Here is a 27,360-nt window from a genome sequence, read left to right on the forward strand (position 1 = left end):
GTTAATTTGTTTATAATTGTTACATGTCGAATCCTGTGTCAAGTACAGCCTATTAGTAAAATTGTGATTGCCATAGTACCTGCAAACAAACTTGATTTACAAAAAAAAAAAAAAAAAAAGTACTAGATGAAATGTTGTCCATGTCCCTTCTCTCTGTCCTTTATCATAGGGAAACACACACACAACCTTAGATCTCAGACATGAAAGTGTTGTATTTATTTTCCTCAAAACATAGCAAGCACCTGCACCTTTTGCCCTTGGCGAACAAAGGGGATTTAAAAGGTAACTATTGCACATTTTCTTTGGTAGCCTTTGGACTCGGAGTCCCCGCCAAACATTGGTGACTACTGTTTCCGGGTCATTGCTAAACTGTGGGTACAGATTAGTAAACTGTGGGCACAGTTTAGTAAACTGTGGGTACAGTTTAGTAATCTGTGGGTACAGTTTAGTAAACTGTGGGTACAGATTGCTAAACTGTGGGTACAGTTTAGTAAACTGTGGGTACAGATTGCTAAACTGTGGGTACAGTTTACTAATCTGTGGGTACAGTTTACTAAACTGTGGGTACAGATTACTAAACTGTACCCACAGATTACTAAACTGTGGGTACAGATTATCTATGATTTTTTATTTTTTCTATCCTGCCACCCGGGTTTTTCATTTTTTCTATCCTGGCACCCGGGGGGCTCCGTAAAACTCTGTTTTGTGTGGAAGGATATTAATGCAAACACTATAAAGTCCATGCCCCGTACCGTATGAATTAATATCTACAGTGACATAATTTGAAGGAAGGCACCAATTGCAGATTTTCTTCATGAGGCAAGATATACTGTAACTGCATATTTAAATAATTCATCTTATTCCTGCATAATAAATAAAACTGACTTTGACTACTTCACAAAACTGCGAGGACCATACTGGGATATTCGCATACTGCGAATACTAATGATTTAAGGGTAATTCTTCAGTGTGTTCAATTCATATTCTGAAAACATTTCTCGATTTCAAAATACATTTCTACAGTGACATCATTTGAAGGAAGGCACCAATTGCAGATTTTCTTCATGAGGCAAGATATACTGTAACTGCATATTTAAATAATTCATCTTATTCCTGCATAATAAATAAAACTGACTTTGACTACTTCACAAAACTGCAAGGATCATACTGGGGTACTGGGATTTTCGCATACTGCGAATACTAATGATTTAAGGGTAATTCTTTAGTGTGTTCAATTCATATTCTGAAAACATTTCTCGATTTCAAAATACATTTACACAGTATTTGCAACACCAGAGAGCCAACTAGGGTCGCCGTATTTACGGCTGGACTTTGCTGCCCTCAAAAGGCATTTACGTAAAGTGCATATTCAAAATTAGAGCCCCAGCACACAGTTAAACGGCGCTGAAAAAAAATAGACCTAACAACAAAATGACAGTAACTTTTTCCAAATCACCCCAAAAAGTATGATTTTATCACTACCAGAAAATTTGTATTCCATGTCCAAATGAAATTGTTTTAAATCTGTTAAGCTGCGCTATTATGTGTTTCGCGCGGACTGATTTTGATACGTTATTAGGCCAATTTAGCAAAGGCGCCAGATCCGTCGACGAAAGGAACTCAGGAGGAAGCACCTGAAAATTGTTTTCATCGATAAAACGCAGTATTTCGTAAGTAAGTCAATAAAATTCAGTGTTTAATCATAACTTAAAACAAATTCCTTCAATTTCTGTTATTCGTTGCTCGTCGGTGAATTTATCGAGTTCACAACGTCGAACATTTTTATGGAGGTGGTGGGGGGGGTGTTCTAGTGGATGAATGCAAATTAAAAGTCGAATATATTGTGTATTTTTTTTTTTTATAAACTGCCAATTATAAATATTCGTATTTTCTCTTAGTCCTCATCGTGGTATTGACTGGAATGGCTAAGGTTTGAGTGTTCGCATAAGTAGTTAGTTTTATTGGCAGGTGCGCATTGAGGCCTAAGAAGAAAAATGGCGAACGTTACTGTTGTCAGTCTCTGCCTGCCTTTGATAATTTATGTCGTCGAGACGTACATTGGACGCTTGTGCTGATGACAATCTTCTTTTTTTCTTCATTTTTTACATTTAGAAATTTATTTGATAGAGGAAAAAAAAAAAGCTTTTAGGAGAAATGGCCAGTCGAGCACGTGCGAGATCAAGAGGCCGAGCACGAGGTCAGGAGCCATCAGCACCTGGGGTAAGCAAAGTTACAATCCAGAAAACCCGGGTTGGCCTTACAGTTTGAATTTTGTTTGACCATGGCAAAGTTTTGAGAGCCCTGCATGATATTGAGCTCACCATTTTGTGGTGCTGTCCTAATGTGAATAAAGGACATTCCCTGAATCGGGAAGGCACCTAATTTTTTAGGGGCTGTATAACGAAGTGGAATGGTTGCAAATGGGTTATTTTATTAACTTCTTTTATTATAACTTGAACTATGAGTAGTTAAGTATGTATCCTAAACACAAATTGTACTGTATTAATAAGCTATTGGTGTAGATGGTATGCTGTCAGGAAGTGGGATATAAGCAGTCATTAGAGGAAGTATTGTCAATTTGATTTTAATCAATGTATAAGAAAACGTAGCTTTTATGTATTTACTATACTAGTTTATGAGGGTAACTGCACAATAGTGGAACTTTTTTCTAAACGGCATTATTACATTTTAACATAATTTCTGTTAATGGAATGGCCAAATTCAAAGTACAATTGATTTTATGAGGTTGGAGGTGTGCTTGTTTATCAGAAGGGCGTCTTGTGTAAAATGCTTACTTACCTGCTGAATCAAAAAAAAAAAAAAAAAAAAATCCCTTCAATGTTTTTTGGAGGGGGTGGGTAAGTGGAAGGTTACAAGCTGTACTGTATTAATGTGGCCATCCAGTTTGTAATGGAGTTCCTTCGTTATAGTCAAAATTTGTATGTATTACGACAAAAAAAAACCACACACACACACACACACCTGCTCTTCCTGCTGTTGCCCAGGACACTACCGGTAGTGACATTTGAAGTCCTTGTGTTGGGGGAGGGGGGGCAATCATAAAATGATAACTCCCCTGTATAGTTGTTAATTGACTTTGTACAAATAAGCAGTGTAGAGCACCAATGAATCATGTTCAATTTTAAATCCTCAAGACTCAGCCACAAGAGCCTGCACCACATGTTACAGCCAAAGCAGAAGCTGGGCTGGTTGGTCGAGGGAGGCAGAAGTCCGGTCCTGTACCTTATTCTGAAGAAGGTACGTTGTTACTAAGGGTGTAACTGTACATGTGTTTGTATTGAACCGTTTCGGTACGTGGTCCTCAGTTCGGTACGGGGGCGTACCGAACGAGTTTTTGACGTAATGTAAAGTGCTGTCAAATTTAGCGCGTTAACGGGCGGTAATTAATAATTTGAATTACGTTAAAATATTTGATGCATTTAACGCAAGCGCGGAATGCCCGCTCATGCTTCCCATAATCCCACTGTTACGTCCCACGGACGGATGCTAAGGGCGTAAAAAAAAAATAGCCACGCACACAAGTTGCAAGTGGACACAAATTTATTCACACAAGTCGAACTCGCACTCAACAAAATATACAAAATGCGGAAGAAGCTGGCTACAGCGTAAGCGCAGGCCAAAACAACAAACAAAATGAAACTACACTTGAACCCCACCTGCTAAGTAAACCCTGATCATAAAAAAGAACAACACAGCCACTATCCTGGCTTCTACACTAAACAAAACGGGTTGAACAAAAATGGCATTTTACCTCTACTGCTGCGGTGCTCTGATATATATATAATTCTATATATTAACGAATGAACACAAAATACCTCATCGAAAAAGCGGGAGTGTAACAAAATAGGGATCAAATGCACAGGTGAATGAATGGCGAGCAAACAGCTGGCAAGGAGGTATGCTGTCAAATGCGAAGTTGCGAACTCTTGAGTGTTGACCGTAAAATGACGAGAGGTCATATGACTTTTGTTAACACTGCCTTTATTTGGTTAACAAGACTCAGGCACAATACAACACACGCAGGTATGCAAGCTCAAACAACGGCCTATTGGTATTTCCCAGAGCCGTATTACCGTGTATCGGATTAGCTGCCGTAAAGCAAGTGTCGTTATTGCCGCAAGTGTAAACAAAGCGCTGCATAATGGATACATGTCAGACAGCGGCTAGTTTGGGTGGCCCGTCAGCGGCGGTGATGTCGTCTGCCCGTCCGGCGTCAATCAGAGTACGCAACGTTGGGAGGGGAGGCAGCCAGCTGGCGGACGCGGCGATCAGATGACTGACAGTCTCAAAAAAGATAACTAAACGGCAGGGCCTTTGCACCACTCAGAAGTGCAGTGAGCAGCGTGGGTAACGTTTAAATGTTAACACGGAAGATGGCTGACCCTCTGGGTGGGGAATTCAAGTTAAAAAAGAATAAAGATGGAACAACACTTCAGTGTTGCAACTGTTCAATTCTGCACATCAGATATTTGTTTTAAAGAAAAAGGCTTAGCCAAAGTTATTTTTATTGTTTTTCAAAATATCTACATTTCTGAATATTTTCTATTTTTTAGCAGAATTCTAGCTTTGTGTAGGCTAATGTTCCTATTGTTGAAAGCACAAACGTGTGTAATAAACAACCAGCATATTTATATTTTGCATTTTTTTTCTTACTGTACCGAAAATGAACCGAACCGTGACTTTAAAACCAAGGTACGCACCGAACCGAGATTTTTGTGTACACCCCTAGTTGTTACAAAGTATCAACTACAGTACACTGCGTTGTCATGTCTTGTAATTGAATGTAAAAGTAGTTAAAACTTAAGAAAAAATACACTGTACAAAAACAGTGGTCATGTTTCCTAAGTAATATGTTGTTGTCATATATTAAAGCTGCACTGGAGATCTCCGCTGGATTTCAGCATGTCAAGATAGGAGATAGAGGTGGACGCCGAAGGGATTTCCATGATGCTGGGGTTTATACCAGGCAGCTGATGGAGCACGTCAAAACCTCAAAGTCCGGTTAGTCATTATTTCAAAATATTCTAACAATGTAATGTTCATGACAATGCAAATGAGGGGGATCTATCTCTTAACGAGGAACGAGAAGAGCAAAATATTTTTGTAAAGAATTTAGGGTGACGTTTATAATCAAAGCATTCAAATTAATATTGCATTTGTGGAATAACATTTTATGAGGGCTTCCAGGTTTGTACAATAAAAGTGACCTAATATTGTCATATTTATTGAGTCTATTGATTTTTCAGGAACCAGTGGCTCGACAATTCAGTTGTCGGCCAACTTTTTTCGCATCCTGTCCCGCCCTAATTGGGTTCTGTACCAATACCATGTGGACTTCAAGCCACCAATGGAGTCACGTCGCCTACGATCAGCCCTTCTATATCAGCATGAAGTACTGGGCGCTGTTCACTGCTTTGATGGAAATATTCTGTTTCTGCCGATACTACTTGCTAACAAGGTGGGGTCATCTGTAATTTTGACGACATAATGTACAGTATACAGAAGCATATAACAGTCTGGCGATTAATAGCGAAGTGGACGTTTTCCTGGACAAATTCATGCCATGTGTTCAGGTGACTGAGCTGTACAGCGAGACAAGAAATGGAGAGAAAGTGCAGATAACTGTCACACTGACTAATGAACTGCCCCCGACATCACCAGTCTGCCTGCAGATCTACAACATTATATTCAGGAGGTCAGCTTTCTAGTTAACTACAATGTTTGGCTATTAAAGATAATTTTTCCGAACACCTGGGAATAGCGAGGGGCAATCAACATGTCATTTTAAAATGTTTTGTTGTTCTTAAAGCCAAGCCAGACTTAAACATGTCATTGTGTCCTAATAGGCTACATGCTTTCGGATGATCTTAACATTGTTTTCTATTCACCTCAAGGATTTTGAGAATTCTCGGCATGCAGCAAATTGGACGCAATTACTACAATGCTAAAGATCCACTTAACATCCCGCAACACAGGTAATTTCTTTAGTCATTGAAACACTTTTGAAATGAAGGATAACATTTTGCAAGCATAGTATTTAAAAAAAAAATTAACACAACATTGCAACCTGCAGAATACATGCCACCAGAGTCACTAAAATATTTATGACGGTCCAAATACGGGTTGAAGCACCTGCTGCGTGATCAAAATACGCCGAAATGTACTTTGCATTTTTCATCATAAAAATTTGCAGTTTTTCGTTCTATAGTTATGAGCAGTTTGAACATCATAAACATTGTTTATATTATACAGCATAAGGTTTGGAAAATGTATGAAAACTATTGCAATCAAGAGCCATCACAAAATCAGGAGCAGGTCTTTCTAAGTTACTACTGTTAATAAACGAGACGAAAAGGATTCATTCAGGCCTACTGCTACTAAGTTATGTCCAAACCTCCGAAAGCAGCACTTCTTCCTACGAGATTACAAAGGTGAAAGGAAAACTATTTATTCCAGTTATACGTACCTAGATGCTACGGAGTGTAGCCTATGTTAAAATGAAAATCAATGTCCAAGAGTTAACGATGTTTGCCACACTAATGCTTACAGGAATGCTATGCTAACGGTATGTGTTAAATTTGGTGTTTGATAATCCCTCAGCATAGACTTTCAAAGGCTAAAGCAACATTGCATATTAACTCTTGCCAGGATAAAGTACCTTACCATGTGTTAAAAAACAAGCTAGCCTGGTGCGCAGCCTGGCTTGAACAGCATATAAATCTTTGGTAATGAGTGAGTTAATTACCAGTCAATTGGTGTTAAGGTGCGTGTGGGGGCACACACTGCTACGATTCAGAGTGACCATTTTACACGTACAATAAAAAAAAAATCACTCATTGTGAACATATGACAAACCTGCATTTTTTTTCTCGTCAGACAAAAAATGGCAATCATGTCGTTATTAGTCATTGAAGACAAGTTTTTAATCAGTCATCTAATCCTCATGAAAATAGTGGTCAATGAAATATTTTCATGAGTCATAGTGACAACAAAATTTGTTGGGAATGATTACAACAGTGCTCAGGATTGAATTTCAAAAGAGTTTTTAATCTCTGACCTAATTTTTCATATATTCATGATTAAGGGTCTGGTGTGCTCATCAGATCCTTAAAAGTTAATTATATGTTATTACAACTGTCCTGAAATGTTTATTTCCCAGACTGACCATTTGGCCAGGCTATGCATCAGCCATTTTGCGTTATGAGTCCTCCATCTTGCTGTGTACTGATGTGAGCCACAAGGTGCTGCGTAGTGAGACTGTCCTTGATTTCATGGGCAACCTGAGGCAGAAGTGTAGCCCTCATTCCTACACTGACATCTGTGCCCGGGAGCTTATTGGACTTATTGTTCTCACCAAGTAAGAAGCACAATACAATTTATATGGCGGAAAACACTCAGGTGACTGAAGTTCTGCTCTGTGACCCCCAATTTGGCAAAATTTCAAAATTGTCCGATATGCATGTGTGATACATCATTGGAAAGCTTAAAATTTTCCAGGGGAAGACAATTTTTGAACAAGGGGGCATTTAAAAAAAAATTTTTTTTTTTTTTTTTAACAGCAAAACCCTATTTGGAGGCGAGAGCAGAATTACAGACGCCATGACTTTAATGAGATATTATCGCGTACTTGTTTCGATCCAAAAACTCCCTGTAGCATGTATCACTGAGTGTCAAGACACAGTTGTGAATGCCCACAGCTGGACTTTTTGGGGATTTTATGGGTGAAACATGGCAATATAACCAGGGTGCGATGCAGAAATCGCAGACATCAAAGAGTGGTCGAGATTTTCTTTTTCATGTATTTACCCCTTTAAACTTTTTTTTCAAATTTTCTTTGTTTGGATCGATTATTTATCATCTAACATATCGGCGAAAACGCAACAGTAGTAAAAAATACAATTAAGCGATAGTTATGAGGTAGATATCCATGACTTTTTTTAGACACCATTTTTTTCATTGTGACATAATTTGTTCAAAAGTTTAAATATGCGAGTGAATAATTTTTTTTAAGTGTTTTTTTTTTTTTTTTTAACGAAATATTAGACATCAATTAATGATTCCAAGATAGAAATGACAGACATTTTGAATAAATATAATTACCTTAGTTTTATGGCTGGGTTAAAACAAAAGCGGTAGCGTGACGTCTGTAAACGGGGGTTTTTGGGGCAAAACAGACAAATTAAAAATAGTTCGGGGGCGTAATGCGCTATGAATCTGCTATGGCAGCATATAAGCATATTTTTCTATCTAACACAACAGTTATGGCTTAAAATACAGCAGTTTCATCTAAAGAGGAGTGCAAGAGCAGAAACTGCTTAAGTCTGTGTTTTCCGCCATATATATATATATATATATATATATATATATATATATATACTACCAGTGTAATTTGCGCAGTAGTCAAATATCAGCTTGAATATAACACGATTGATTAAATAATGACCTGTGTTTCTCATTCATTGATTGTTAGATACAACAACAAAACCTACAGGATTGATGACATTGCTTGGAACCAAACCCCCTGCAACACATTCACGAGAGGGGACACCGACATCTCTTTCAAGAACTACTACAAAAATGTGGGTGATACTATTAAAGCTGGGAAAATATATCATCTGGCAATATATCGAGATCCTTTATGTCACGATTCAAGTATTGATACTTTTTGAGTATCGATATTTCTAATGTGCTGCGTTAACGCAGCGCCTGCCACAAGTCAACAAACTAGAGATGTCCTGATCTTTTGGTCCGCAGTGCCCTCTAGATTGCTTGATAAAGTTAACCATGAGTGATGGCGGTTGAGGCTTTGATGTTGCCAGAGAAGCCTTGTGAGCGATACTAGAAAGAAGCTTCATCGTTGAGCTTGTTTAAACACTTTCGCTAGTGTTGAGTGGCAATTCAATGTGTACATGTGTTCTGAACAGAGGGAGCGAATTTGTGTGGACAGACTCAGTGAAGCATTTAATAAAGACAAGTATTTTTCTACGTTATTGTTGTTTAAAAATAATTCAGTTGGACAGTAGCATGTTAACATTTTTTTTCAGCAACAGTTAATGCACTTCATTTAAAAAATGTCAAATGGCATCAAGTTTTAAAGAGATACATGTCTGTCTTTATAAAATTGAAAAGGTATTATGTTGCCATATTTGAAGTTTTGCAACATGTATCGGATCCGCACACCGGTATCGGGCTACGGATGGGATCGTGACAAAAGCGGATCTTCCCAGTCCTACTAATAATACTTGAAAACAACAAAAAAATAATGAAAAAGATGCGGCTGTTGGGAATATTTAAGTTTTTAAATGGAGTTCAGCACTTTTGATCGGGTTTAGGCCAAAGACAAGGCCTTGAACAGTGTGACTAGATTGCTTCAATAAATGCAACTATATCTGTATAAGTAATTGTGGAAACTGAGCAAATTTATCATAAAGGTATACTGTCAAGTCTTTGATTACATTCAATACTGCAGTAGTAGAAAATTGTGACTGAACTTGATAGGGATTATGATGTACATTTTTTTATTTGTGACATTAATTTGGGTTTCATTTTAATTTGTCTGATAGCAATATGGCCTGGAAATTATGGATGACAAACAAGTTCTCCTGGTCAGTCATGTGAAGAAGGCTGCTCAAGGTCAAACTCCTACTGGCCCAGCTTTGCTCATTCCAGAGCTATGCTACCTTACAGGTACAAATTGCAGAATGCAAGCATCACTCAATGACTATTTTGGATGCCCAAATGCCCAACGGGACTGCAGGCACTGCTTTTCTGTACATATAGTCGCCATTCTACAAAAACGGGGAAAAGTTCTCGAATCAGTTGATGATGCACTTCATGGGAACTTGTCTGAACTGAACAAATATGAAAGCAGTCGTGAGTCAGATGAGGGATTTAGTGGCCGAACTTGGAGCACGACGACGCAGTGATGAGGGGAGGAGACAAGATGGCAGCACGACGGAAAGAATTTGCGAGCTTGGCAGAATACAAAAAATGATGAGGCAAACATGGAATATTAGGGATGTCGTGATCCTACTTATTTGATTCCGATCCAGTACAGATATTTAAGCCCGAGAACCAATCCGATTCAGCGCATATTTCTGTTCTGACCATTAGGTTTTTTGTGCTCATTTAGTAGAGTAATATAAAAGTAAAAATTTGATCAAGAAATCTCTCAAAATAAAAATAACATATTCCCAAGATGAATAGACCACAAAAGTTATTAAAATAAAGCTTACACCATTAGATTTGACATTTTTTAATCATAAAATAGGCAGCAGCAAAATAAAAATGAAAAAAATCTCTACTGCCAGTGGCAACCTTGTGGTAGTGCAAAATGTACAACTGCAGGGACCAAACAAACTCTTAAGTCCATGGCCCAAACCTCAATGCAACATGATGTAATCAAACTGAAACTTAGTGAAAACTGGAAAAACATTTATCAGTCAGTAATGAACTCCTCCTTCACCACTTCCTGCAACATGGAGAGGATGTAGCTGACCGCTCGGAATGATGCGACACGCAGAGGGCTTCGACGGGTGTTCTTTAACTTTATTTTCAGTCATTTTTTGTTCTTTTGTTGACACCGTGAAAACTACAAAATTTCAGAAACGTAACAACGGTGTGGCATTAAAATACAATTCACAAAACCAACAATAAACATTTCCATTTCTCCTACCTCCATCTGCTTTCCGAGCGCGCTATCTTCAATCGAACCAATATAACCTCTCCACACTACAGTCTTTCCACAAACAAATACAAGCCAAACGAATATAAACATAAATTCCCGCAGTAATAATAACTCTTGCAATTTATTTGTGGACTCACCTACGATGTGGCTGCGCTGCTTCTCAGACAGTGCAGCGTGTGGACAGGTTTACAGACAGGTGTGCTAGATTTCCTCATTAAGAAAAAGACGGGAGCATGGGGTTGTGCGCGGTGCCTTTCAAAATAAATGCAAAAACGGAAGTGCCCGCAATTCACAGACCCACACGCCATTTACACTCCCACCAAATTCTGTTACAATGAACAAACAACAGTAAAATGAATTGTACAGAATTTCTCAACTGTGTGCGTGTACAACTACTGTCAATTCTCCACGAGAAGAACTAGTTTTTGAATTGGTCTCTCGATAACGGACTTTTTAAAGGAGGAACTCTGAATTTCTTGCGCCTTGCGTGCGCCAACTTTGATTCGCCGAACTAAGTCATTGCCATCTTGGACTGCCTCAACTACTCGTCCTAATTGCCACTGATTTCTTGAAAGGTGATCGTTCCTTATGATAACAATATCATTGACATTTAGGTTGCGCTTTGGTAAGTGCCATTTCTTTCTTGTGCATATGTTAAGGAAGTATTTCCTTTTCCACCGACTCCACAATTGTTCAATAAGATATTGGACTCTCCTCCACCGCTTTGTCCCATATAAATCTTCCTTTACAAATACTCCAGGAGGAGGAAGGGAAACTTGTGCTTTCAACATGAGATGGTTTGGTGTTAAAAGTTCCCAAGTCTGTGGATCATTGTCATTTCTAATTAATTGAGCACGATTCACAACCTGTTTCAATTTGAGAAGATCATTCCTCCATTCCTCCCACCGTGGTCTAATATCTTCTGAGAATGGCTTGTCCCATCCAGTGTTGCGTTGACTAAGCTCTTGAAGGATTCGCTTTCCTGTTAGAATGAATGGGGCAATGAATCCAGGTTGATCGAAGAGAGAGGCGATGACGGACAAACAGCCACGGCGGGTGGAAGGCTGATCCTTTGCAGATATGTTAAAGTTGGAAGCGTCTTCTTTAATTGACCACTGAACACAGAGACACTGTTCTGACGGAGATACATCTTCATTCGACTTGAACTTATGCAGGCGCATGCCTCCCATTTTGCACAACTCTTGTGACTCGGTGATCAGTTTCTTGGCTTCTTCCACTGATGACACACTAGCTAAACCATCATCGACATAAAGGTTTTTCTCCAAAAATGTTAATGCCCGTGGATGATTATCCTTGTATTGTTTTGCTAGATGCTTGAGGCCAAAATTGGCACATCCCGGAGCCGATGCGGCTCCAAAGAGATGAACTGTCATTCTGTACTCTTGTGGTTCCTTCTCCAGATCACCACCTTTCCACCAAAGGAATTTCAAATAATTTCTTGACTCCGGAGAGACAGAAAATTGATAAAACATTCTTTCGATGTCACAGATAATGGCTACCTTTTCCTTTCTGAATCTACAAAGCACTCCTACTAAGGGATTAATTAGATCAGGTCCAGTTAGCAGTGTGTCGTTTAAAGAAATTCCATGAAATTTTGAAGAACCATCAAACACAACTCTTAACTTATCTGGCTTTTTAGGATGATAAACGCCATGATGCGGCAGATACCACTCTATTTGACCTTGCGATGTTGTAGGGGCAGGCTCTGCATCGCCCTTATTAATAGTTTCCTCCATGAATGTTTTGTATTGATCATAATATTGTTTATTGGCCTTCAATTTTCTTTTAAGACACTGTAAGCGAACCATAGCTAATTTCTTGTTGTTTGGCAGATTAGGTAAACTGTCACCTTTAAAAGGAAGGGGCATCTCATAATGGCTGTCATGATTTTGCTTAATATTTTTACTGAGAAACTGTATAAACTGGACATCTTCTTGTGACACGTACCTATCCTCGTACGCTTTCTCACTGAAGTCTGCTTCAAGGGCCTTTATAACATCTGTCGTTGTTGGACATGGCAACTCCTTGACTGTGAGCCGGTGCACAAAGCTATGACTTCCTTGTCTGTCTAGGTGGGGGTTTGCTGAACCTATTATACTCCATCCTAGTTCTGATCGTTGTGCGAACGGCTGGTTTGTGTCACCTAAAATTACTTCACGAGGAGCCAGTGCTGTAGGACAGTCGTATCCGATTAAGAGCCCTATATCACAGTCTTGAAGAGGTGGCATCTTGCATGCCAAAGTTTTGAGATGAGGCCAAAGCAATGCTGTCTCCTTTGTTGGAATATAAGATTTGTCTACTGGGATGAAGTCACGACTATAGGCTTTTTGTATTTGAATGAGGATCTCAGAATTGAGTCCTCGTATTTGTAGACCATGAACGCACTTGCTGGGTATAATTGTGTCAATTGCGGTCATGGTACTAAGTTTCAAGTTTACTGGTTGGACGTTTACACTTAATTTGTCGAGCACATCTTCTAAAACAAATGTTGAATCACTTTGTGTGTCCAGCATTGCATATGTGAGTACTTCTCTGTGTGGTTCTTGAACTGATGAAACAAAAACTGGTACAATACTTGAGGTGGCAGACGTATGTTGTGTTGATATGTGTGACACAGCATGGTGTGGCACTTGACTTTCATGTCCTTCTGTGGCAGCAGAGTTACTAGTTCGTGCTTCCACCAGTTCTTGCCTTCGGTCCTCATGCAAACAGGTTGGGTGACGTCGATTGCAGGTGCTACAGGTGTGTCGTCTTTTACAATCCTTGGTCATGTGACCCTTTCTCAAGCATCCAAAACAGAGTCTGTTTTCATGTATAAAGGCTCTTTTATCCTCAATGCTCTTAGCTGCAAAGGTGGGACATTTTGTGATGACATGTGTCTCATTTTTACACACAAAACAAGGCCATTTGGGTTTACTGCTAATTGCTACTTGGCTTTCGTGTGCAAGATCTCTTGGTTGTGTGTTTGTATTGAAGGCTTTAGCTCTCTTTAGGTTCCTGTCATCTATAGTTCTGAAATTTGTCAACAGTTGAGAAGTAATGGGATTACAAGAGATTCTCGCTTCTTTACTTAGGAACTCAGTGAAGCATGCGAAGTCTGGAAAGTTGCCTGTTGTGTCGAGTTCATCGACCACAATTCGACTCCACTTTCTAACAATCCATTCAGGTAGTTTTTTGAGCAACCTTTGATTTTCTTCACAATCGTTAAGAATAGCTAGACCACTGACGTGTGGCATTGCTTCAACACAGCTTTGGAGGAAGTCAGAGAACTCTTGTAGTGCTCGTGGGTCATTAGTGTTTATCTTTGGCCATTTTAAGAGCTTATCACGGAACGCTTTTTGTACAATAAACGGATTTCCATATCTGTCTTGTAGAACTTTCCAAGCTCCGTTATAAGCATTTTCGGAATCTCGGTAAAAGAAACTTTCCACAGCTCTGCGCGCCTCTCCAATAAGATAATTTTTTAAATAAAACAGTTTTTCGCTTGCAGGGAGGGGCTTTCTGTCAATGAGAGTCATGAACGACATTTTCCAATCTGTAAATTTTAAAGGATCGCCACTAAACATGGTGGGTTCAGGCACTGGTAACCGATTCATACTCAAAGAACTAGCAATTGCTTGTGCTAGGCTACTTTCCTCTTGCGTCGTATTGTCAAACGATGCTTGGCGAGGTTGAAACGGTGCTGCACCTGGATTCAATGAAGGCTCAGTTTTAAGTCGTCTGTGACATACAGGGTTAATTCTGTCATTGATTCCTTCGTTGCGATTCTCATAGCCATCAAAACCATCATATGCTCTCACACGAGCTGCTGCAATAGCGACCTCCTTTTTTGCTTGTAACTGCTGCAGTTTGGCCCTCTCCTGCTCTAGCTGCTGCTGCGTTTCAACTTCCCTTTGTTTCATTTCCGACATCATTTTTGCTTCTTTAAGCTTCCATTCACTTTCCAGTTTGTGGACATGGGCTTGCTGTGCTTGAATTTCTTCCATGGACTTGGATCGTTCAATCCTAGCGGCTAACTCTGCTTTGGCCTCTACTCTGCTGCTTTGAGTGCTGCTTGACCCAGAATGATCACTTGTTGTTTCAGATGAACTTGTAGTTTCCGTTATGGTGTACCCAAAAACTGAGCCATATTCATTTTTATTTAAAGCTGCTCTGACTCGCTCTTTCTCAAGTTGATCATTATAATCTTCGTCAACAGTTTCAAGGCGGTTAACTATTAGATTACTTATTTCCTTCGTTAAAGTAACACAGGCGTCCATTTTGTTGACAATTTCAGGTGTGGTGTTACTGTTCCTTAAAATAGGTTCATATTGCTCTCTTACAGCATTGTGCTTCATTTCAACATCTTGCTTTGATTTGTTGAGTTCTTCTGCTGAGCAGAGGGTCTTTAATTGTGTCCTTACATCCCTCGCCGTCAATTTCCAAGAGTTATAAGCTTTATGAAATATTTTAGCATGTTTTTTAGCCATTTGCTTCTGCATCTCTTGGCCCTTTTCTGTTAATTTTCTCTCACGTGAGCTAGACCTGAGTGGCATGTCTATGGGATTGTCTGTTTTCTCGGCTTGAAGTGACATTTTAATTTTTTCTTTTTTTTTTTTTCTGACTGTCTTATTTGCTTGCAACCTTTTATTGTCCCACGCTTGAAACTATACTTATAAGCTGCAGTTATTTTACACCACAGAGTAACACTTTGTCAAGCATTTAAAACTTATGGACCTTCAAATAGAATTTCAGCATACACAGTGACAATCAAAAAATGCCATTAATGGAAATCCCTAAATAGACATTAATAGCTATAGAGCTTCAACCGTATTTCCCTTTTATAAACAGACATGTCATGTAATATTATACCATAAACATTTGAACCAAAATTGCGCCCCAAAGTTTTTAATTTACGCCACAAATTACTTTGACGTCATCTAATGCGAGCTGTCATGGCTGGATCTTCAATTCCACTGCCAGATTGGGTGCGTATGTCCCTCCTCTTTGCTCCTTGTCGCTCTGTGTCATGTGTCTGTGTCCGTAGATTACCTTGAATGCGCTTTTCCCTGCGCAAGATGCCGATGGGAGTGGAGTTAGTTTAGTTGGCTTGTTGTTGGACGATCGATGAATTTAAGGTACGAGGGCGTCCGGGCCTCCACCGAAATGGCAATCCGTTGCAGCCGGGAAACATGCGCTGGTCGCCGCCGAGGAGTTTTTCACTGTAGCTGACCGCTCGGAATGATGCGACACGCAGAGGGCTTCGACGGGTGTTCTTTAACTTTATTTTCAGACATTTTTTGTTCTTTTGTTGACACCGTGAAAACTACAAAATTTCAGAAACGTAACAACGGTGTGGCATTAAAATACAATTCACAAAACCAACAATAAACATTTCCATTTCTCCTACCTCCATCTGCTTTCCGAGCGCGCTATCTTCAATCGAACCAATATAACCTCTCCACACTACAGTCTTTCCACAAACAAATACAAGCCAAACGAATATAAACATAAATTCCCGCAGTAATAATAACTCTTGCAATTTATTTGTGGACTCACCTACGATGTGGCTGCGCTGCTTCTCAGACAGTGCAGCGTGTGGACAGGTTTACAGACAGGTGTGCTAGATTTCCTCATTAAGAAAAAGACGGGAGCATGGGGTTGTGCGCGGTGCCTTTCAAAATAAATGCAAAAACGGAAGTGCCCGCAATTCACAGACCCACACGCCATTTACAGAGGAGAATTTTAAAAAATACTAAAAAAGTTCGGCATGCTCAACTGTCAACCTGCTTCTTGTCTCATCAATAATTGGCGCTATTCTAAAGAGCCTCTTTCAACGCTCGTGCAGCTCCCTCCATGAGCTCACAGTAAGCGCTGGAGCGAAATTTTTAGCTGGATCGATTGTACCAGACGCTAATATCAAAGTTTTCCCCTGCACGTGGATCCGATCCAATCGGTGTTTTTTTTTTTGGCCTAATCACGGCATATATGCGGTCTGTGGATCGGATCGCGGGATCCAATTTAAAACTGCCGCAAGACAAGAAACTCTTTTGTTAGACTTCGGAGAAGTTTCATTTTTGCCGGAGGAGTAGGAAGTGAGTGGTGACGTGAGGAGACGGCCAACATTTCGGTGATTTCGCCGCATATGAGTGGTAAACAAATAAAAGAATTTTTGCAGCTGTTTTTTTTTCTTACACATAAATAATAAACCTGTTTTATATGCTTCCACTGAATGTATATGTTAGGGGGTTAAGAGGAGAAAAACTATTTGAAAGGGCCCAAAGTAGGCTCAGGGCTTTCAGAGTTAAAGTAAAAGAATGTCAGGCAGATTTCTATTGAATTTAGTGACCTTAAACGCCCAATGTTAGGGTAACGTTACTGGTCGACATCAAGTCGTCACCTTTTTAAAATGTGTTCCATGTAGTCCACAGGGTCTGTTACACCTTACATAGTTTTTAAGTTTCAAGTTATAACTAGATTCAACTTTGTCAGGTCTGACTGACAAGATGCGAGCAGACTACACCATCATGAAGGACCTGAGTGTGCACACCAAACTGGTCCCAGAAAAGAGGGCAGAGCGCCTTGTAAGATTTTCATCTACCATAAACAAGTAAGTCCCCACTATTGTCTAATTTGGAAAGTAAATGTTTGGTTCGACTTTATTACTAACCAATCAACAGACCCAATTTGTTTCTAACCAGTGAAGGCCTTTTAAAATAGTCATTATTTCAGGCTGTTAATCCAGAAAAAAATGGTCAGTCTACCTTTTGTGTGCCTTTACAGAGATGAGACAGTACAGGGAGAGCTGACGAAGTGGGGACTCAAATTTGACGAGAAACTCTTAAATCTGACCGGCAGAGTCCTTCCACCAGAAATTATTTCCCAGGGATCCAGATCTGTATAACTCCTTCGTAGTTGAACTTTTTTTTTTTTCTTCTTCTTGTTCAAATTGATGTCAAAACCTTTGTCACTTTTGTCCCTTTTAGTATAGTTATAACCCCCGGACAGCTGACTGGGCGAAAGAGATGCGTGGGTTGTCATTGATTAACTGTCCTCCTCTGCGAAATTGGTTGCTGCTTTACACTCGCCGTAACACAAGAGAAGCTCAAAGCCTCCTGGAGACCCTTTACAGAGTGTCAGCTCCACTTAGGATCGACTTACAAAAAGCTGTCATGTGAGGGCCAGGAAACATCTGAAATACGTAATTTAGTATAACTCAGCGTTTGCCATTAAACTGTTGAGCTGTGTTTTCTCCCCATTAGGATTGAGTATGAGGATCATCAGCAATCTCTGCTGAGAGCCCTTCAGCACAATGTCAGAGCTGAAACACAGATGGTTGGTAACAAATTCTCATCGTTACTATCCACAACCAATTTTTACACAATGGCGCACACCTGATCACAAGCCGCACCACCTAATTTCCCAAAATAAAGAAAAATCTCTAACCAAATTAACACCAATGCGCCAAGTTACATTCTCTCCAGTCATATGCTTCATAGTCGTCAGCCATATGCAGATGCCTATCAAGGTATTTAGTGTCAGTGCCCGTCAGAAACCAAAACCACTTCAGTGTAATAGGCACAGGTCCCTACTATTCGGAAGAGAAGAAAATCAAATCCACTTTACCTTGACTTCCAAATGGTGCCGGTAGAGACTTTGTCCATGCTTGCAAGCACAGCAGATTGGTCGTTGAAAACTGGATATCCGTGCTTTTTAAACCTCTTTAGATATTCACCCGTTGTTCACTTTAAATTGCACTTGTGTAATGGCACCAGACGGGAGAAGTCTTGGGTAATTCAATTTTGGCTTGACTAGCAGCGGCGCTAGAATAACACCTTCCTTGTAGCAAACTTCAACTTTTTTTTTATTTTTATTTATTTATTTATTTTTTTATTTTTTTTTTTTTTGCATCTGGAAAACCAACCAATGTTAAAATTCTATGGTTGGACCAAGGGTCTTCGCTTGACAATATGTCAGCATATACATATATATTATATATAACTTGTAGTTAGTGTAGTTTAGGAATAATCACAAGGAAAAGAAGCTAAGAGTGTGCTTAACAGTGAATTCTGAGCATGCTGCTCTTCTTGGAAACTCAGTATTGCGTGACAGAAAAAACGCTAGCAAGTAGACTGGACACACCTAATGTCAATATATTGATTTATTCCAGCAAAATGAATTCATTATTTTCAAAATAATGTCTAAGTTGCTATAAGGAGTTGTGTGTGTGTGTTTGTGTATTGTCATGAAAATCTTAGATCCAATTTCCAAAAGTCTTAAAAATGTGAACACGCAAGTTCATTTAGTTAGACATACTGTAAGTAAAATGCGATGACTTAAAACTCATCCCATCTAAAATTTCATGCAAGCGTAACTATTGTGGCAAGAATAAAACAAGTTATCTGCTGTTTGGCGTGACTTTTAGCATTGACTTGAGACACCACTTGATGTACCATAGTTTTTCATTTTCTTTTTTTTCCAAATTTGTCAAGTCTTAAATTTCAAACGGCATTAAATAGTCTTGACTTTAACTTGCCTTGAGCTGTAGGAACCCTGTCCATGAATAACCCGCTTTATTACAGCTGCAGGGTTTAGAGGGGAAAAAGTAGTCAGAAAATATTAAGGTCAGTGCTTGGTTTCTGTCAGATGTAAATAAGTTGGAATGACGATGAAAGCAAAAGGGAATGTCTTAACTGCTGATATATCACACGTGCGTAGGTGGTGATCATCCTAAGCAGCAGCGGAAAGGATAAATATGACAGCGTTAAGAAATACCTCTGTGTGGAATGCCCTACACCCAGTCAGTGCGCTCTGGGACGAACCCTCAGCCGGCCTCAAGCCCTCATGACTATTGCCACCAAGATAGCCCTTCAAATGGCCTGCAAGATTGGTGGAGAGCTGTGGAGTGTGGAAATACCTGTGAGTTACAAGCATGCCTCCGATATTTTATATAGGGTTCCTGTTCTGCAAGACTTTTGTAATCATGGCAAACTTCTCATTTTCTGTATGCAGCTAAAACAGCTGATGATCGTGGGCATCGATTGCTACCATGATACTACTGCTGGGAAAAGATCCATTGGCGCTTTGGTGGCCAGTCTCAATCAGAGCATGAGCAGGTTTGAGAGCAGAACCAAGATAGCATACAGTAGCTCTGACTTTGATGTAACATTGAAACTTTTTTTTTTTTTTTTTTTTTTTTTAAATAATTGTCAAGATGGTATTCAAAGGTGAAACTGCAGAACCGAGGTCAGGAAATCATGGATGGACTGAAGATGGCCTTTGTTGGCAAGTTGAAAATCCAATTACCTTATTAAATGCAAAATCAGAGAACGTGTTTACGAGCCTTGGCAAACATTTGCTTCACAGGTGCCCTCAAAGACTACTACAAGTTCAACAAATGCTTCCCGTCACGCATCATTGTGTACCGTGATGGGGTGGGGGACGGCCAGCTCCACAGCATTGTTAATTTTGAAGTGGCCCAGATCATCGACTCCATCAAGTCCCTTGGACAAGACTATATGTAAGCGACACTCAAGTGAGCACTTTGCCTCTTTAAAAATGTCATTTTATTTTAATTATTGAAAGAGCCTCTCTTTTTGGCCAGGCCCAAGATGAGTGTAGTAGTAGTGAAGAAACGAATCAACTGCAGGCTCTTTGAGCACAGCCATGGAAAGATCATCAACCCACCACCAGGGACTGTTGTCGACACGGAGATCACTCGTCCGGAATGGTACGCTTGACTTTTTACCCCACACTTGAAGTTTCTAACTAAAATAGATTAATGATTTTGATCTTTAATTTGTCAGGTATGACTTCTACATTGTGAGCCAGGCAACCAATTTTGGAAGTGTCTCGCCTACGCACTACAATGTTGTGTACGACACCAGTGGACTCAAGCCCGACCATATGCAGCGGCTCACCTACAAGCTGTGCCACATGTACTACAACTGGCAGGCAAGTCACGTTTTGACTTTTTTATTAGCATGCAATTGTTGATGTTGCTTTTGTACCACTCAACAAATAAGCAGCAGATTACAGGGCACTAGTTAATTTCAGGTACCTTACAATTTATAATTTTCCCACCCCCCAACGATAATGTTGGACTTGTGATTTATACTCTGGTACGACTTAATAGTCCAAAAACTACCATAATTCCTAAAATAATTGTAGTGAATGAGTGCTAGCCGAGATCTCAAATTTCCATCAATAAAGTATAATATACAATTTGCTTTCTTTCGCATGTCGTGATGAACAAATTTCTCATTTTAGGGTATCATCGCAGTCCCTGCTCCCTGTCAGTATGCCCACAAGTTGGCCTTCCTCGTGGGTCAAAGCCTTCATAAGGAGCCCCACATGGAACTGGATGACCTTCTTTTCTATTTGTAGAGCGGAAGGATGTTTGTTGGCTGTGAAATAAGTTAGGTTTGTTAGTTAAAAAACCTGCAATTTTTGTTGTCAGCCCGTGAAGGAGCCCCACATGGAACTGGATGACCTTCTTTTCTATTTGTAGAGCGGAAGGATGTTTGTTGGCTGTGAAATAAGTTAGGTTTGTTAGTTAAAAAACCTGCAGTTTTTGTTGTCAGCCTGTTCGTTTTGTGAAATGTTTTTTTCACAATAAAAGAAGCAAATGTTAGAGTATCTAATTTATTTAGAAAAAATTGTACATGCACACACACAGTAGTTTGAATCTATCGATATACCGTAATTTCTGGACTATTGGGCGCCCCTGATTACAAGCCTCACCCAGTACGTTTTTAAAGGAAAAACCATTTTGTACATACATAAGCCTCTCCTGCCTTTAAGCCGCGTGTGCCCACTTAGTAACAAGAGACATTGACAAAGAAATAGTTTTCAAACTTTAAATAGCACACAACTTTTCGTTCCAAACAGCGCCGGCAAACACGGCTGTTATATAGCAGTGGCACGGAAGTTACATAGCATCAGCATGGCGGTGCAGCACTAATTGTGCTGGTTAATAAAAACATAAAAGTCTTTGTTAGCAATCTTCATCTTCCTCCTGTGCATTCAAACCATGGAAGTCTTCACCCTCAGTGTCGGATATGAAGAACGCTCAGATGCACTTCGCCACGCACCTACTCATCACTCTCCTTCGCCGTCGCCTTCAATGTCTCCCATAATGAGGCATATTCAGTCCCAGCCTGTGCCGTCTTCCTCGCCTTGTCACGCAGCAGACTGGCGTCTCTAAACCCGTTGGTGATGGCGGGCTCTTTCACAGCGCTTCATGCTGCCAGGCTCCCCCGGCAAACCTGTGCAAAAGCTGCTCTTCGCATGTGGCGAGTCTTGGCAAACGATCTCTCTCCGCTCGTCATCAAAGCTTCCCATACAACTCTGATGGCCAGTTTAATTTCTTCCAGCATTTTCCATGATGCAGGTCTGCCAATTCTACTCATGCACAAAGACGAGGGTCCGCCACCTCTATGCATGCACAACGCACAAAGTTAAACTAGTAGTAGTGCAAACTAGCGTCTTCCTCGACACATATATTCCACGTGTCTCACTCCCACATTCCGTGTTCGAGCGCCCCTGGCGGCCGTCAGAAAAATACACAAATTGGCCGCATCATTGCACACGCCGCAGGACCAAAAATGAGGGGAAAAAGGTAGCGGCTTGTAGTCCGGAAATCACGGTAAGATGATTATTGTTTTATTAAAGCTAGCTCACATTGCAAACTTAAAGGTCTTCAAGACACCATGGGAAATGTTTTCACTGCATAAAGTGAATGTACAATAAAAGGCAGTTTGAAAATCAAGTACAAACATAAACCAATTTACAAAAGAGCAACAGTCACACAAAAATGATCGGAAGCCATGTGCACTGAGGAAACTACTTGTAGATATGACGTGTCATTTTTCAGAATGTTTTGCATACATTTGATCTTGGGTTTGGCAGTTAGGTATTTGTCAGTGGACGTGTCCCTTTTGATGCCTTCAGGTAGAACAAGGCTTTAATGCAGACATGGTTATTGCTTTGATGGGGGTGGTTAAATACAGTGGCTTTTAATGGAACATTCACTACAGACAGTAGGAGTGTGGCTATATATAGATTTACAGTACTTGAACATTGCAACATCATATTGAGTCTTCTGATACAGTTTACAGCTCCTCTCCCCACCTCATCTGAAAGAGGTAGTCTTCAGTCAGCGGAATGTCAATCAGCTTTCAAGTCTTTCCCGTAGGCCTACTTAAATCTATTGTTTTCCCCTCAGGAAGTTAAACATGATTTTAGATCTGATTTTATGGAATAAGGACATTTCCAATGGAGTGCCAAAGGTGTTTTTTTAAAAGACAAGTTAGTAAGTGGCTTCAAAATCTGATTCTAAGGCATGTATATGAAGGTTTGACCTAAGAAAGGTGGCGGTGGCTACAGAAACGCTTTGCTTGGATTTGTGCTTATTTGATAGGAAATCCATTGTGGATAGCAAGCTGTTATATTCTATATGCCACCCAACCACTGTCAAATGATCAAAGTGATCCATTAGGAGTGCCAAGCAAAAGTTTATTCCCTTCTGAGAGCTGTCCCTTTGTCTTTTTGAAGTCGTGCATGTCCAGTGGAACCCTGATGGGACTGCAGGATGTATGGATGCACTTTGGGGGAGCCTGCTCTTCTGGGCGGACCACGTTTGTTCCGCAGAACCTAATTGAAGATGCGTAGGGTACAGTTGAGTTGTTATTTCCCAAATAATTGCAGCTCCTTACACATGTTTGGAGACGAGGGACATCACACGTTCACTTCTTCAATATAGAGATGTGGAGAGACCACTGGGTTACAGAGAAATGACTGGTCCTGTCTCCCACATGACATGTTATGTCAATAAACATCTTTTTAATATGAACTACTCTTGTAGTAGTCATGTAGAATCTTTGTCCTGAGCACACTTTAATTTACGTAATTTACTTTTTTAAATCTCACACTGCAAAATCAGTACTCAATTAGCATTTCAAATTATCTTAGATTTTTGAGTGTTTTTGCATAGATGTAGGTTTACCATCTTTAGTATGCCATTATACAGTGAATGTAGTGTGCAGTTCAAACTGGGTAGGGACAGCAGAGGGACAGTGCAAAATCGCCTTTTAGCTTAAAAGATAAATACTGTTTCAAAGCTACCACAAGAAAACGCTACTTAAAGGCAATGAGAGGAAAACACGCCAAAAGTATTTTGAGGTAATGGAAAGGTTTAAAAAAAAAAAAAAAAAAAAAACTATAAAAATTAAAATATGTACTTGCTGTTTTTAACTGATGTTCGCATGCGTGCAAAAGCGCATTGGACACTTTTTGCCATGTAGAATATTTTGGCAGAACACCATTTCAAAATAAGATTTGTTCTTGGGCACGTTGCAATTTGAAAACGGTACTGTAAACTAAATGTCAAAAAAACCCAAAAAACTTTAGTTCGTATTTTTTGCTATTTAGTTACACATATAATCTGTTGAAACCGTTGAAAATTTAGTGTTGGTGAAAATACACCGCAATTAAAAAAATTTTTTTTTTTTAAGATCTCCATTTCATTGTGAGTCATTGTGTTGAATATAAAGAGACTGAATTTGGACAGTACACGAACAACTGTCCTCGTTCCTCATACACATTGTCTGTTCCACAGATGATTTTATTTGTTGTGTGGTACCATCTTTGGGACCTGTAACACTCGCTATAGCTATTTAGTGAACATACAGCAGAAACGGTAATTACTGCTCATTCACAAAGCAGGTAATCAGGATCATGCAAACACATTATTTCTAAAGTCAAAATTAATCAGTTTCCTGATATTGTACAATATCAAACAGCACAAATAAGGTTCAAAGCAAGAAAAACAATTATCAACAGAATATTCAGCAGTGGTTTACAAACTGAAAAATGTTACAATTTACGGAGAGGTATTGGGATTTCAAAGAACTCTGGTATCGTACAACAGGAAAACAATTTTGCTTATCAGTATGTGGGGTGAGACTTCTAAAGAGATTTAGTGTGGATTTAGAAGAATTTACAAGTATGAGACACTTTAAGAAACTATAAAATTATGATTTTCCAAAAATCTAAGGATCAGGTGATAGTGTTTAAGGATGATAACTAGGTGTGTTGCGACAATTGTGATATATATTTGTGGTATAGGATATTCTGTTTTTTCATTCATTTGTTTTTGTTTCTTCCGGGTTTGATTAATGGACTTGGCTTTTGTGATGTTTGTGTATAGTGCAAGATGTAGAGTTATGCTGTAAGTGCCATTGTAAATGTGTTAAATAAGAATGTATTAGGCTATGGGTTTGTTTAAATGGATTGACGGAAGCTAATACGTCAGTACTTAAGGCAGTGGTTCTTAACCTGGGTTCGATCGAACCCCAGGGGTTCGGTGAGTAAGTCTAAGGGGTTCGGCAGAGGACCCACAGGGCCCTATTATCGTAAGCCAACTAAATCTTAGCAAAGTGGCATATTAGATTAGGTTTTTGACTGGCTTGCCCCCAATTTATATGCTTCATTTCATTTTTTCCAACTCTTTGTCCTCTATCTGATGGGAGGAAACACTGTTTTGCTTGGTTGAAGGTTGACTGACACTTGGTATGAAGAAGTATAACAGACTGATGGGCAGCGTGAAATTTTGACCTATTTAAAAAACATGCTGTCAAAATGAGAAGGAAGTTGAATGGGAAACCGCTTAGATATTCAGTGAGATATAGTGGTTTTGAATTTGGGATTTGATCTAATTCCGAAGGGTTCCATGAATGCATATGTGAGTGGGTTTCGGTACCTTTAACAAGGTTAAGAACGACTGACTTTAGGACTTAGCCCTTAAAAGTCACGGGACGCGTCCTACGCGCATATCATCTTTGAAGCCTCACCACGCTGTAATTACGTCACCCACGTGCCGCCGGTTGGTCTTGTTTGAAAGTGCTGAAGTTGAGGTCAATGCTCATTTTTACTTGAAGTCAATCGACCATGTAAAACTTGAGATAATGTCGTTTGAGTTTTATTGCCTTAATAAATAAACATTAAAACACTGCTTGGCCCATGGGTTTATTCCCATATTTCCATCATTCATTTCCACCCTGTCTTCGATGGTTAGCTATTTTGCACTGTTGGTCTAATCATTAGGCCAACAGTGCAAAATATAAATTAGACTCTAGTCTAATGTATATTAGAGTAGAGGTTAGATTTTGTGCCCGAACCTGAACCCGACCCGACCCTCGGGCCCACAATTTAAGCATTCACGTTCGGGTCAGGTCGGGTCGGGCCGCCATGCCGGACTAATAAATTATTTAAAAAAAAAAAAAAAAAAAAAAAAATGGAGAGCATGCTCTCTGTATTGCGCTTTTGCTTGTCCGTGTGCACGAACGCTGTGGCGCCGGCCGCTTTTTCTTCTTGTCCTCCCGCTGCACTGCCGAGGCGCCGCCCTCTCCTGTTCCCTCTCCTTGTCAGAGAGGCGCGTCCATGTGCGAGAACAATATCCCACACACTCAGAAATATGTTTAACAAACTTTCCCAGCGTTATTTCGTTGTGTGAATGCTTTGATAATTCTCAAAAAAATATGTAGATTATTTAAACATTAAGAAAACTTGCCTTTTTTTCTGCCAACTCGAAGAAATGAAAATAAATTGCTGCTGCTGCGTTTTTTCCGCGTCACTCAAAAAAAATAAAAAATAAAATAAATTTAAAAAATGGAGAGCAGGCTCTCTGTATTGCGCTTTTGCTTGTGCGTGTGCACGAACGCCGTGGCGCCGGCCGCTTTTTCTTCTTGTCCTCCCGCTGCACGGCCGAGGCGCCGCCCTCTCCTGTTCCCTCTCCTTGTCAGAGAGGCGCGTCCATGTGAGTACAATATCCCACACACTCAGAAATATGTTTAACAAACTTTCCCAGCGTTATTTCGTTGTGTAAATGCTTTGATAATTCTAAAAAAAAATATGTAGATTATTTAAACATTAAGAAAACTTGCGTTTTTTTCTGCCAACTCGAAGAAATGAAAATAAATTGCTGCTGCTGCGTTTTTTCCGCGTCACTCAAAAAAAAAAAAAAAAAAAAAAATCGGGTTTTTCGGGCTCGGGCCTGCAAATCTAGTTAAGTGATCGAGCTCGGGCCGGGTCGGGCCTCAATACCAGCGGGCCGTGTCGGGTCGGGCTGGATTTTTTAGGCCCGAACTAGGCTCTAATGTATATAACCTGTTTTGACCATTGTATGTAGAAAGGCCAAAAACTCCCATGACCATACCTGCTGTTTCTGCTGAATTATCAAAAACTTGAGTCTCATTTTATACTGTTGAATGTTTATTCTAAGAAGTTGAATAAATATTATTAAGCTTGAAAACAGGGCTTTAAGCATGTTTGGTTGTCAATGGGACATCAATATTACAAATTTTGACTATATTTTGGGGATTTTTTTTTTTTTTTTTTTGTCTTTTGGGTCCAAAAAGTTCATTATAATAGTTCAGTGAATAAAACAAGATTGGACATAAAGGCTATGGTGTCCTGGAAAAAAGGGCACCCAACCAGTTACTACATGATATTCTCAGAAACTATTTGTATTGATTTTTTTTGTTTTGTTATGTAGAATTCCCATTTGTAATTGTACCAGCAGTGTTCATTATGGATTTAGCGTAGATTTTTGGATGTTGGAACTAATTATTTGAGTTTTAATGTATTCTTAT

The 27,360-nt window shown here is 39.6% G+C and overlaps 2 protein-coding genes across 4 annotated transcripts; one reads left to right on the forward strand and one right to left on the reverse strand.

The window, feature by feature from the left end:
• Nucleotides 1-1,512: 1,512 nt before the first annotated feature.
• Nucleotides 1,513-21,341, forward strand: LOC130913868 (piwi-like protein 1). 2 transcript variants are annotated; one of them, XM_057832774.1, is made up of 21 exons: nucleotides 1,513-1,670; nucleotides 2,113-2,220; nucleotides 3,156-3,258; nucleotides 4,894-5,022; nucleotides 5,268-5,479; nucleotides 5,595-5,716; nucleotides 5,916-5,996; nucleotides 7,181-7,378; nucleotides 8,492-8,600; nucleotides 9,585-9,708; nucleotides 17,201-17,318; nucleotides 17,492-17,606; nucleotides 17,695-17,882; nucleotides 17,971-18,043; nucleotides 19,427-19,627; nucleotides 19,721-19,824; nucleotides 19,923-19,993; nucleotides 20,075-20,228; nucleotides 20,313-20,438; nucleotides 20,515-20,662; nucleotides 20,978-21,341. In XM_057832774.1, exons 2-21 carry the CDS (start codon nucleotides 2,155-2,157, stop codon nucleotides 21,092-21,094), a joined length of 2,559 nt encoding a protein of 852 aa, XP_057688757.1. In that variant the 5' UTR covers nucleotides 1,513-1,670; nucleotides 2,113-2,154; the 3' UTR covers nucleotides 21,095-21,341. The 2 variants fall into 2 exon arrangements, with proteins under 2 accessions (XP_057688757.1, XP_057688756.1); XM_057832773.1 differs by having other exon boundaries at nucleotides 1,555-1,674.
• On the reverse strand, nucleotides 10,521-14,147 carry LOC130913867 (uncharacterized). Of its 2 annotated transcripts, XM_057832772.1 has the most exons (3): nucleotides 10,846-14,147; nucleotides 10,697-10,759; nucleotides 10,521-10,612 (listed from the first exon to the last, which is right to left on the reverse strand). In XM_057832772.1, the coding sequence occupies exon 1, from the start codon at nucleotides 13,963-13,965 to the stop codon at nucleotides 11,107-11,109; it is 2,859 nt and encodes a 952-aa protein (XP_057688755.1). In that variant the 5' UTR covers nucleotides 13,966-14,147; the 3' UTR covers nucleotides 10,521-10,612; nucleotides 10,697-10,759; nucleotides 10,846-11,106. The 2 variants fall into 2 exon arrangements, with proteins under 2 accessions (XP_057688755.1, XP_057688754.1); XM_057832771.1 differs by having other exon boundaries at nucleotides 10,697-14,147.
• Nucleotides 21,342-27,360: the final 6,019 nt, after the last annotated feature.

Source organism: Corythoichthys intestinalis, chromosome 3, assembly GCF_030265065.1.
Source record: "Corythoichthys intestinalis isolate RoL2023-P3 chromosome 3, ASM3026506v1, whole genome shotgun sequence".
NCBI lineage: Eukaryota > Metazoa > Chordata > Actinopteri > Syngnathiformes > Syngnathidae > Corythoichthys > Corythoichthys intestinalis.